We start from the raw sequence: 13590 nt of genomic DNA on the forward strand, positions 1-13590 counted from the left end.
CATCCATCCACTCGATTAAAACGATCTGACTAAAAGACCAACAGGCGGACAGACGCGACAGAAAGAACAGAACAACCATCGCACTTAAAGAGATAGAGCAGAATCCAGGCGGCAATTAAATGTCCTTCTAAACACACATTCGGCCAAACATTTCCTTCATGCGTGTAATTTTTGCAAGAGGAGGGTTGCTAAGCACCCGTGTCTGCCTAACGAGTGAGAAGACTGCACTCTTTTTATTTTCAAGATGAAATCAGTTGATGCGGCAATCGCTTGACCAGCCGTTCTTTCGCGTACTCCCCTTGTAGACATGTCAGCCTATTTCTCACACACACACCCACACGCACACACACCCCCACACACACACACACACTTCAACCCAATAAACACACACCCTCCATATTAAATTGAAGTGTGGAAAACAACATTAGGTGCACAAGCACAATGGGGGTTAGGCAGAGTAATTGATTGTCCAAAATTCTTTTGGTTCTGTAGAATTGATTTGCGATAAGCAATTGAGGCAAAATGGAGGACACTATGTTAAAAATGTAACAAAAATTGACAGAAATAGCAATCAATGTGCCCTCCAACAACTGTTTGATGGTGAATATTCAAAATGATGAAATATTGATGCCATGCTTGTGCTTCGTGCCAAATTGGCCTCAGTAGGACTAATTATCATGTACAAGTTTGCCCTGGAATTCACCCAAAATGGCTGCTTCAAACCAAAATGTCAGACTTCCTGTTTAACTTCGGGCATGGGTGATACAGATGTTTTTTTGTGCATCATGATAGTCATGTCCACCCATATTTGTGTTGATCAGTGAAATTGGCGGTGGTGAACTGAAACCGAAATGGATTTGACTTCCTGTTCAATTTCCAGCATGTGGCCTGTCCACTTTTTCATGTGTCTTGTTATGGGAGACATGTCCGCCCAATTTCATGTCAATTTGTGAAACTGGTGTCGGAAGCTTGTTATTTCAAACATTTTAGGTTGTGTTATTGAGTGGGAAATGGCTGATTGAAACCAAAATGGCTGACTTCCTGTTGAATTTTGAATGTCCCGTTATGAAAGACTTTGACCACCCAGGGAGCTATTTACTTTTCTAACTTTCCATGTTAGCGCTACTGACTGATTGGAACCAAAATGGCCGAAAAAGGCCAAAACATTCAAAGCGCAAAAATTGGAGAGCCACCATCCTTGGGGACCACAATCAAGTAGGAAGAGGATGAGCGTGAAGGCAGCGTTCCGTCAGCTCTGGTGGCACGCTGCTAAATTCAAAATGGAATTCCACGACGGCAGCCAGCGCGTGTCCCGGTGAGCCCTGGCGTCGTCTTATCAGCCGTCGACAGATTCACTCCATGTCGGTAAGAAACCGGGAGCGCGTGGGTCCAGCTGGAATTGACGGCGAGCGACCACTCTGCGGCCCTGCTGATGAGGAGTCACCATGTCCCCGTGCGAGGGAAGCCGCTGAGGTCAGGAAAAGCGGAGTTAAGCCCTGGATAAACACTGGATTTCGACCTGCTGCTGCTGGGATACACACTTGGATCCATCTCCTTGCTGTCACTCGGGCACTCGCCTCCTGACCGCAGTTTGCGCTCGCAAGCACATGCCGTTTCACAATCGCACAATCCACTGACAGCGTCGCCATGAATGGACCGCAATATCTCCCGAATCCCGCAAAGATCGAATCGCTTTCTTTTTCACGCTTGAATGTGCTCCACTGCAATGCTGAGGAAAAGTTTTGTTATATCAGGCCAGCAAGATGGCCGGCACAACTCCTTTACAATGGCACGGCTTGTTCTGTGATATGCCTTTTATTATTGGAAATTGTTGAGGAAACAAAAGAAAGAAAAGGATAAAATAGGCCATAACAAAAGCAACATACACTGCAATCTCTAAGGTCAAACATGTAATTTGAGCATAATTTTTAGTGTGGTTCCGACACCGATACTGGTATCTTTACAACAGTGGTATCGGTATCGGTGACTACTTACAAGTAACATGCCGATACCATTAATTCCAACTCTAATATAGGATTTTGGATGCAGTATCTTGTGTCTTGCTCGTGCACGACATTCACTGGTATGTGACATGTTCACTGCATGCCGATGTAAGATATCCTATTGGCCCTTGAATGCGCAGGACAGCTTTTTCATGTTGAGGAAAAAAAACCTTAGGTATCGGTATGGTATCGGTATCGGCCGATACTGAAAAGCTGGGTATCGGTATCGGGAGCCAAAAAACGGTATCGGAACAACACTAATAATTTTCTTGGAAAGTTAAAGGAGACGGCAGTCTTCTATTTCCCTCATTAGGCTCTCAGACTAGCAGGAACCAATCCCAAGTTTACTTTGAGCAGGAGGCCGAGTACATGGTGGGCTGGTCACTGAATCACAAACAAGCAATCACAGCTTGAGAGTCTTCACTGAACCAAAACATTCATGTTTTGGGGGACGCGAGAGGAAGCTCAAGTAGCCAGAAAATTATCCGCACTGGAAAGCCAGTGCAGCCACAGAAGTTGCAAAACAGTTTTGAAATCCAAACCAATGAAAAGTCTGAAAGTTCCACTATAATATCAACAATAAAACAGTAGTGTGCTGGAATGAAAACAATGTATTTTGCGACTAATCGCCGCGGAGCAGGAAGCTATCGATGAGTCATTTCTCAACGCCGCCACGCGGCCCCGAAGGAGGCGGTTGGGGTAAGAGAGATTTATAGGCTCGGCCCCTCGGCTTTTATTGCACAGGGGGGGTTAAAATGTCATTTTAATAACACAGAGATATTAGAGCTCACAAACCTCGCAAGCACTTTTGTTCTGGTTCACCGTCGCCTGATTTATCAGCCGTATAAATATTGAACACGCCGCCGATGCTATGGACGTACACTCATGAAAAGAGCTGTTGTCTAACACCCTTGACTGCCGACGCAGTTTGAAATATTAAAGTTAAACCTTTAACTGCAATTTCTCTGTGAATGACAGCGAGGATGTTTGAGGATATGTCAGATTCCTTACTGACTTTCAATCTATTATTTCACCGCATATCCTCAGCCATTAAAAAGATGAATAGAAAATGTGTGCGCTTTGACGCCGGTTCACACTGACTGGGTGGTGGGAAACCTCTCTTCTTCTTCGGCTATTATGCGATGTGGTCACACATGATTTTCGAGTGGGATTCGTCCGAAATGGGGATAATCCGGCGATCACGTCGGGGTGTCGTGTCAAAACAATCACGGATTCTTCCTCCCCTTCTTCTGAGCTCAAAGGACTGTTGAAGGTGATCCGAGGAGATCTGCTGCAAATGAAAATAAGGGCCGACGCCGTCACTTGCATGTAAAATGGAACTTTGCTGCATACAGTATGCGGTGCATGCAAATTGGGCAGTGCAATGTCTTTTTTTTTTTATATATATTAATTCTGGTACACAGATAGGTGAAGTGAGGTTGAGTCATGCTCAGGAGAGCAGATGAGTTGAAATTCTCACGACGGTAGCTCCGCTCTTAGAACGTTCCAAGTGCCAGTTGGCTGGAAGTCCTCTGTGCATAGTAAAGATAGAGCTACATTGCTAATTAATCCCAAAACACACAGGAGGATGTGTCCATGAGAGCTAAAATAAAAAGACTAAAAAAAAAGGTAACGATCGCCAAGATAGGCCCGTTTGAGGATGCCCAAATCACTCGAAGCCTCATGTGAAGCTCAAAATAACTTCATTTTCCAATGAGTGGATTTTAATACACTTGGACAGTGAAGTGATTCTACCGTCATAAGCAGCATTTGTTTTAGAAGTTCTGAAATGTCAGGATTTTTGGTTGTACACAAAAAACAAAAGTACAAATACTTATTATATAAACTGATCAATTCCTGAAAGAGTTATTCAGCTTTTGATTTTCTTATTGGAAATAAAGAAAGGGGGGAAAAAAAAGAAACATTCCAGGGTGAAACTGTCCCCATAAAATAACCTGTATACTAGGGGTGGGACAAAAAAACGATTCGACCGGATCATCGGTCGTCAAGGGGAGCTAAACGACCGTATCGGTAGCAGACTCGTCAATCGATACAAAATCCACCAGGAATCCTTAGATACATTGCTTGTAAAGATGTGGACCGGATATCGCGTGGCTGTGAATCGGTTGCGAGTGAGGCTTTATGGTTTTCATAACAATAGCAAGAGTTCTGCGCCGTGCTCTACTTATTTTGTTTTCGTTTCAGTAGCATCACTATTCAAGCTACTTCCGTGTTTACAGAGAGCTAGCAAAGTAGCGCTAAGAGACGCTTCATTCCCCGGATGTTGTAAACATAATTAGTGATGGGCATTGCAGTTCTTTTAGGTGAACTGAATCACGAGAAACAGTTCATTTAAAAGAACCGTTCAAAAGATTCGTTCACCGAATTGAAAATTGTATCGTTCCCAAACTTAATCGAACCGTATCGAACCGTTGTGTTGAAAGATAATCGTTTTTCAATCAAATCGCAACCTGTGTATCGAGATACATATCGAATCGGCCTCATGTCAGAGATTCCCACTACGACTGTATACTGTCATTTAAAAAATAAAAATAAAAAATAAAAGAACAAAAGATGATGCTTTTTGAAGTACTCATTTTTGTGGACTTCGGGTCAGATAAATTCGAGAATGAAAGGAATGATTATTGCTGTCAACCGTATAAGGGTTAAAGACTTGTCATCACTATACTCTCACCATAACAGCAGCTTAACCCAGAAACCCAATCCATGTGATAAGCACTCTCATTATGCTTCGGCGCGTCAGCATTCTATTCCGTGCAGTTATACTTATCACGGGCGTCACGAGCAGGTGTTGGCGCCTCAAATTTACGAGGCGTTCTTTTGAAGAGCGCCAATGTCAAATGGTTGCAAACATCTGTAACCCATCGTAATTCCGCGTCCGTTAAGTGCACATTATCTCGGGTGTCGGCAGGAGTGGAGATGTGCGTGAAAATGCATTATTCACAAACAAGCCGTAATGTGGTCTGCATAAATTATCTTCATGGGCGACTCATAAGAGAGCATAACGTCTTCTCCTTGATGCTGCAATGCACTGACCTGCTCGTACCGAGGATTTCAACAAAAGACACTCAAAAATCCTACCTTTCCTGAATGCAGCATGATAGTGCAGCTAACCCTTTCGTGAATCGATAAAATCCACAAGTGACGCCCACACAAGACTGCTTGTCTTTGCCTATACAGGTAGATGCCAAACAATGGCGGCAAAGCACTTGTGTGAATGTCGCGCATTGTAAACCGCTTTGAGCGCAATATGGTGTAGATCAGTCCATTTAGCATTTATTATGTTAAATTAATCTATGGTCTACCAAAATGAAGCTCCTCCCCTCAGTTCAACATAGTTGCTTGGCACCAAGATGTCACCAGATGGCACCAAAGCAATATTTTTATGAGACATGGCTTTGGCCTGAGAAAAAAATAAATAAATAGTGAATAGATGAGTTTTCTGTGAATAATGGAGGATTAGGTCCTTCTATTGGAACGTTTCATACCATATAAGCCAAAGAAAAAGCCCAAATTCTACCTAGCAGCAGGTAATCCAGGATTCATTCATTGAATGACAGTATTTCTGTCGATTTATTTACACTGTATAGTTGCATTGTTACGAGGGATGTCACGATAATGGCAATATGGTGATATTAAAACTGCCACAATATCGTCGTCGTCATGTTCACAATATTTAAAAGGAACACATCTGTTAAAAAAAAAAAAAAAAAAAGTCAGGTTGATTTCCATTTGTGCAGTTCTAGCACACTCTAGTGGCTATTTTATTACTGCAATTTAATTTTCATTAGGGATGTTTTGGCCTTCTATGTTTAAAATCTATGCTAATTGTCAGATGAAGGGGAACCTAATTTGCTTGTGAAGCAATCAATGTGTGCTTGCATTAGCAAGTAAGAACCTCACTGTTGTTATTAGAGATTGCAGATTCCTACGTAACTGGAGGCCTGTAAATGGTTTTATTTGATGGGCCCTAAAAGTCACATGTATTTATGTAAGCGTGTCATGTTCTCTGTGTAACGAGCCTCTCTTCATGCGCCCAATGAAAAACGCCGCTTTAACACAGGCTAAATGTGCAGCCAAAAGCATGTCAGAGCAGCAAGACCAAACAGATGCTCGGGCAGCAGCAGCAGCAATCTGGCTTTAACCAGGAAACAAATATAAATAAATAAAAACAAGCCATTCTCAACAGCTCATTGACTCCATTTGCAAAAAAAAAAAAAAGTTGAATTCCCACGATCCGACATCATCATTAAAGCGTGAGCGGCGTCCGAGCGAGCCGTGACCGACTGACCACGGGTGAACCTTCAAATTGATTTTTTTTTTTTTTTCCCCCTCTTCACTTGCAAACACGGCAATGATGTACAGGCTTCTTTTCTGGCTAATAAAGCTGCAGTCAGGGGGAATGTCAGCAGCAGCAGCGGCAGCCAGGCTGATGAAAGGCAGCGTAAACACACGCACACACTCAGACACACACAAACACACTCGAGTCAGAAAAACATCGGCCCAACTTTAGAAAATACTGTACAGGATGTCAAATGCTTTAATAACTTCAAGATCATGTGGAGGATTTTGTCAAAAAGGTTGTTATTGAGCCAAACATTTATACTTTTAAGGGATGCTTGACACATTTAGCCATTTAGAGGTAAGAAGGTAATATTTTGTCTATAATTATTGTGATAATGTTACTATTTTTCATTTACAATTGTATTTATTTTTGTTTGTTTTGTTTCACAAACATACATCCACTCAATCCAAAACACATTTTGCCAGCTGAAAATGACATCACATGTGCTCAGGGCTCAGTTAACGACCAATCACGTCTCTATTGGCTAACATCGCATAACCAAACCCAGAAATCAGGTGAGCCGTGATTGGTCGTTACCTGCGCTCTGAGCACCTGTGATGTCATTTTCAGTCATCAGCAAGTGGGAAAATGTGTTTTTAAAAGTATACATGAAAAATAATGAAGTTGTCAAATTAATTCCAGACAAAATGTTAAGTTCTCATTGCTGAAAAAGGCTAAATGAGTCGAGTATCTCTTTAAAGGTGGCATGTTGTGCTTTTATTTGCCCACAATTTAAAATCATTTTCCTTGAGTGGCACTCCCATGTCAACATACACAAAGGATAAAGAATTACAGGACACTTAATCACACTCTGTTTCAAATCACTCACTTTTGAGGTGACAGTTCTGTCTCGAGTACAGCTTTCTATATGTTGCTGAATGGAGGTGGAGCTAGTGTGTTGTTATGAAGCAAACAGCTAGTCAATCTTGCCAATTTAGTCGTGCAACTTTTCCAACCTCTGTCGCGACTGTTTCTCAAAAAGCAAATCTAGCGAATTTTTGTGGTGTACTTTGAGACTTGAGGAGATTTGGAGACTGACTTAACCATATACAGTGCTGCCTTGAGATAATAGTTTAATTTGTTCCGTGATCGCACTTCTAACTCAAACAATGGATCTCAAATCTTCTTCTCCACTGAAATCAATGGAAATGCTCCTAATCTGTTCCAACAGTTACAGCCCTCCAAAAAAAAACAAAAAATTGGGAGGTGCATGTTTTAATGCAATAAATAGCACTTTATAATGTAATTTATAAAAACATACAGTAATCGCACAATTAAATAGAATGTGTGTGTGTGTGTGTGTGTGGGGGGGGGGGGGGGGGGGGGTTCCTCCTAGTGTGTGCACCATGGCCACCTGGGGGCAGTATAACACCATCATAAGGACGCACATGGACCTTGTCACAGCATCTCATTACACTAAATATGAGTTCTTCTTCGCAGAGGATGAAGAATTTATTCCTGTGAGTATTGTCATACATGTGGACTCATTTGTCTTCAAATGCTAATGCCTTAGAGGGTTATTAGACTTTAAGACTGATGCTGTTTGCTATATCATCTGTGCTGTTTTGTTATTTGTAAGAATTAACCAAAAGCGACATTTCTAAGATAGTCTGCATCTTTGGGTGTCCAAAAAAAGCTCTAGATAAAGTTGATGTATTATTATTATTATTATTATTATTATTATTATTATTTTATAAGCTATGTGCTTGATTTAAATGCACAAGGTGCAATTTTCTTTGTTTGATGTTTAGTTTGACAATAGCTACCATTCAATTGGGAGTGGCAATAAACAGCTTGAAGTCTCTTTTTGTCGAATTGGTCACCATCTGCCAAACTGCTACTTGTACATCCCCATAAAGATTTGATTGTATTTTCCCACATGGAAGCACTATTTCATCACTAAGCCGCTCAATTACACTTCGACAATTAGTCTAGTAGATCCGCGCATGTTGTGCATGCAGCAGACATGTCACCAAACATAAATACGATACGTTGTCATGACGTAACTGTGGTGAAAGTGTCGAAAGAGTTGCGCACAGGCATATTGTCAACAATAGGCAGATCAAAAAAGTTCCTGGTTTCATTTCACAACTTTGAATCATTGTAACAAGAGCAATGCTTTATATTGGGGATGGGCGAGTACCGATACCAGGTATCGGTACCGGGCCGATACCAGCCTTTTTTCAAGTACTCGAGTACTCGTGACGCAGACGAGTACAAGCGACCGATGGCAGAGGGGGAAGACGTTAAGTGAGTCCTCCTTGCCTGTAACTGGTGCTAGCTTGCAGCAGTTTTTCACCAAAACTTCACCGGTTTGGAAATACTTCAAAATTGTGAATCTAAAACTAAAAGAGAATTTTTGTGTTTTATTTGATTAAATTAAAGGAAATATATTTGTTTAAAAATATCTTTTAGTGATTTTTTTTTTTATTTGTCAAAATGTACTACTGGTATCGACAGTTGGTATCGGTATTAGCGAGTACTGAGGGTCTGAGTATCGGTATCGGTCTGAAAAAAAGTGGTATCGAACATCCCTACTTTATATATAGATGAGTCATTATGAGCCAAAAAAAAATCCTTACTATACAGCTTATAGTACAATGGCATTTGTATTTGTTAAGGAAACTTTATTATATTTATTTTTTTTTCTTCCAGTTTTAAGCAACCTAACCTTTTCCAAATGTCATGCAAATGCATACATATCCTTATGTCGGTCTATCTGTGTGTGTACAACTAGGTGGGTGTTGTGCAGTTCAAGTTCATCATACTGTGTGCAGCAATGCATCTTTCTGCGTAATATCAGAGTCAGCAACTACGCGAGGCCTGCAGTAAACATAACAAAGCTCACTTTATTTCAAAGGAGATGCCGATGAGTCCTTATAAAAGCTTCCTTTCTTGACTGTGTTGGACAAAAGAAGCACCAAATAAACCACGTTGGCTTCCTTTTACAATTTTGCAGAGATTCCTTGAAGGCTTGAAATGTGGCCGGCACATTTTTTTACCCCAAAACGGTGCCATCTAACATAACAGCATCAGGATCGGTGCTACAGTAGGAGTCTATTTCTATCCATCGACACTCGTGCACCACAGAGGGCTAATTATCCCGTGTCCAAATTTGTCGAGGTATGTTGCAGGTATATCATGTATGGTGCAGCCTCCACCAACGTCTCCCTTAGGGCTAATTACTGGAGGTTATTTTAACTCATTGTACCTTTTCCATGGGTCAGGAACACTGTCTGAAGTGTCAAGGCCGAAGCAGACTATTTTACAAGACCCTGAAAGGAAACGTTCCCAGCCACAAAAGTCAAGTGTCAAAGCAGAGCTTGCCAAAGTGCCAACCTAGTGATGAGATATTGAAGATGCAATTTACAATAATTCACCTCTTTGGGCTAATTACTCAGATCCAAGTTAACTTTGTACAAGACCAAAATGGGCGAGGTACAAAATGTTCTTTAGAGTGTAAAAATATGATCAGACATTTTAGGCTGATTATTGGTTTGTTTATACAGTATGTTTTATTTGTGGAACAATCAAGAGTTCTAAAATAGCACTTGTTCAAGGTACCATCCTGGTCACCAGACATCGATACAAGGTACAGCCTACACTAGGGGTGTGCTCAAAAAATCGATACGGCAATATATCGTTGCGGGCCTCATTACAATACACGTATCGATACGCAGGCGTCAGAATCGATATTGCTCGTTAACGTTAAATAGGCAGTTAACGTTTGCCTTTGCAGCTTGCATTGTACCTAAAAAATAAAAAAACAGCAGCGTCTTTGAAGTTAATTGCCTTCAATTAATGCAAACATAGCTCACCAGTGATTGGACATTGTGTCTTGCTAAGAAAAATGAAAACAGAGGAAAAATATCAACATTTATTTACTTATAAACTTAACATGGCACGTGTCTTAATGTACCAGTTTTCCTATATTTTGTTTAAAAACGAAATAAAATGTGTCATATGAAAAAAAATGCTGTTTTTATTTCCCCAAATATTTCAAATGAGCACATTTTAGAGCTGTAATTTTAATACTTAGATATTTTTGCTCATATTGGCTCATGCCTATTAATGAATGTTCCCGTGTGTTTGTGAACGCTGCAAATTTAGACCAGGCTTTGGTGGTAAACCAGAAGAGCTGCTAACAAAAATATTTTTGTCAGTCAGCATAACAAACATATCCTTTAGGCATACATATGACTGTTATTATAAAATACAAGAAAATGAATGGAATATATCGGGATATGTATCGCCTTGAAGATCAAGTATTGGGACACACGTATCGTATCGCGACCCCTGTATCGTGATACGTATCGTATCGTGAGGTTGGCGGCAATACCCAGCCCTATCCTACACTAATGTATCACTTAGGGATAATCACTTCAAGCTTCCGATTCCAAGCTGGTAGTTGTAGAAGATAAGTGTCAGTTCAGATATTGTTCAAGATAACTCTGGGTTTTCCATGCAAAGCAGGTCCAAGTATGTCCACCAAGTCCAAAAGGTCAAGTGTCAAAGCAGAGCTTTTCTAGTGCCAAGACATTGTACCCGTAAATGTAAACGCTACACGACTGGAGACAGCAACTATAATTGGGCTCCAATGTAACATTTTCCAGATGGTCTGTTAGTCTGGGGTTCCACATTTGTAACAAGACAGCCTAAACAAATGCACCCCACGCTTTCACTTCAAGGTAACCATTTGGATCATTTCTACTTGATTAGGGACCTAATTAGGGCAAGCCATCGTGGCCTCAAAAGTCTGGGGTACAACTCACCTATACCAGTCCAGACCCTTCTCGTAGTTCCTGTCGAAGAAGTGCGGCTCGTTCCCGACGGCCCGGACGTCCGGGTGCACCCTGAGCGCCTCCAGCAGGGCTCGGGTGCCCCCTTTCTTCACCCCGATGATGATGGCTTGGGGCAACTTTTTCTCGCCGTAATCCGAGGTGCAGTTGACCCGCAGGTCGCCCTCCGTGGCCGCCTGGAGGCGGGTGGACTCGGTAGCGGACGCCCGCTGGGTGCCGGTCCAGGCATGGTCCCCGCCCTCCTCCCGGTCCACGATGGAGACCACCGTGCTCTTATGGCCGAACTGAGCCTCGGCGAACCCCGGCGAGGTGGAGTAAAGTTGTTCCCTCACCAGCGTGGTCTCCTCGGTGCCGGCCGACCGTGCCTGGTAGGCGAAGTTGTCCTGCAGCGGGAACTGCAGCGAGTTGTAGCAGCTCATCAAGCTGTAGAACAAGTAGGTGACGGACAGGGAGAGGGTGAACATGAACAAGATCTTCCGGGGCACTTTAGAGGCGACAGTGCCGGACCAGAATGCCATCTCTGACAGCGGGGGTCCTCTCAGGGAAGTGGCCAGACATGTTTCCACTGCAGGTCTTGCATGGACAAAAAAAAAAAAGAGGAAATCAGCAAGAATCAGTCCCTGCTGCAGCTCCTGCTGTTTAAAAAAAGAAAGAGAGGCGTGAAGCTGGACCAAGCCGAGCCAAACACACCGAATTGCATATTTATAAGGAGGGAGGCAGAGGGGGGATCGTTAACATTCCGAGTCCCCCCCTCCCTTCTTTCCCCCCCTCCTCTCTCTTTTGAGGATCGATTAGATGATGCTTGACAGACAATGTCAGAATTTATCGGAGCCAACTTGCGAGGTTCCGCTGGTTGCTGGCGTCCTTCCAAATGAGAACGTGGACGCACGCACGCAAAGAAATAAAGAGAGTGAGAGAGTGAAGAAGTGATGCTGGTCAAGTGCGCATCTCATCCGTCCACCGATCTACACAACAAGCTCATCATAGTAATCCTTCCTCCAGCAGCGGCAGTAAGAAGATCTTGGGGCGGGGGTCAACAAAACCAAACACACACAAAAAAAAAAAAAAGTCAAAGGAGAAGGTGCGGAACGCATCCACTCTTTCCCGCCGCCAAGGCATCTGTGGACGCGCGCGCAGTCCACCGAGTAAGCTCACTCACTCACTCCTCGCTGCACGCGTGTTAACACACGCCTTCATTTTTTTTTTTTAGTTGAGGGAGGGGGATCACACCCCGAGTACCCCGCGCTGTTCCCATGACGTCAATTTCATTAAGATCACCCACATCTCCTTCAATAAAAGTCCAGATCTGATTGTTCTTGTTTTGTTTTGTTATTATCATTTTTATTTTATTGTATTTTTTTAAAAGCTCCTTCACATTATCGCGCACAAAAGCTCGTGTCTGCACCCTGCTGGTGTCCCATTGAAGCACTTGAATGCATTGACAGCAGCCGGCGCGCATGCACGCTGATGAGGAGCAACAGTTCTGCATGCGCTCCAGGCGCACCGTGTTTAATGCACCAACTTGGGAAGTATCCACAGTTGTGTTTGAAAGCTTATGGGCGTACTGCATCGTGAGACAAAAGTTTATGTCCATAAAATCTAAAATACTGTGGCGATTGTTTTGATATTTTCAGAGTAAAAGTTGACATGATGAGAGACGTTTGTGTGAATTTTGGTAACGATTCACAGCATTTTTGTGTTAAGAAGTGACACTGAGCGTTTGTACATTTGCAGTTGTGCTTAATTGTACATTAAAATAAGCACTTGAAAATGCTTTTATACATGGAAGTGACTTGTCTGTCTCTCACAGCAACTCAACTTTTATTTCAACCACAGCCTGTGCAAGCACACAAAAAAAAAAAAAAAAAAAAATCGAAAAGAAACCATAACGCACAATCATCATTTTAATCCATCCATAATCGTGACCACTCATTCCTCACAAGGGTCGCGGGGGTGCTGGAGCCCATTCCACCTGGCTTCGGAAAGTAGGCGGGGTGCACCCTGAACTGGTTGCCAGCCAATTGCAGGGCAATCGTTTTCATCATTTCATTAAAAAAAATAATAGATAAATAAACCATGCACAGCTCCTTCTAAATAGGCAAATAATCACATTGATTGATTGATTGATTGATTGATTGATTGATTGATGTCAATCAATGAATTGAATGTGCGCTGATTCACAGCATAAAAGTAAGGTTGTAATAGAATGCATAGATTACAAAATCTTCAGTTTAATCAAATTAACTCATTCACTGCCAATGACGACTATAGACGTCAAAAATAAAATTAAATAAAATTAAATTAAAATTTTAATTTAAAAAAAAAGAAATTTCAATTTAATTTTAGTTATAGTCTTCTGACTAAATATAATTAAAGCCTTAGTCATAACTTAGTCACCTGATTGTATTTGAGATTTAATCCA

At 42.0% G+C, this 13590-nt stretch overlaps 1 protein-coding gene across 1 annotated transcript in view; it reads right to left on the bottom strand.

Moving 5' to 3' along the window:
* The window catches only part of hs3st4 (heparan sulfate (glucosamine) 3-O-sulfotransferase 4), a 134566-nt gene extending 122253 nt beyond the window's left edge, over positions 1 to 12313 (bottom strand). The window contains exon 1 of the mRNA XM_077527841.1: positions 11142 to 12313. Within this exon, the coding sequence (XP_077383967.1) occupies positions 11142 to 11686 (545 nt within the window). The 5' untranslated portion in view covers positions 11687 to 12313. The remainder of the gene's footprint in view (positions 1 to 11141) is intronic.
* Positions 12314 to 13590: the final 1277 nt, after the last annotated feature.

The sequence above is a fragment of the Festucalex cinctus genome, chromosome 1 (assembly GCF_051991245.1).
Source record: "Festucalex cinctus isolate MCC-2025b chromosome 1, RoL_Fcin_1.0, whole genome shotgun sequence".
NCBI lineage: Eukaryota > Metazoa > Chordata > Actinopteri > Syngnathiformes > Syngnathidae > Festucalex > Festucalex cinctus.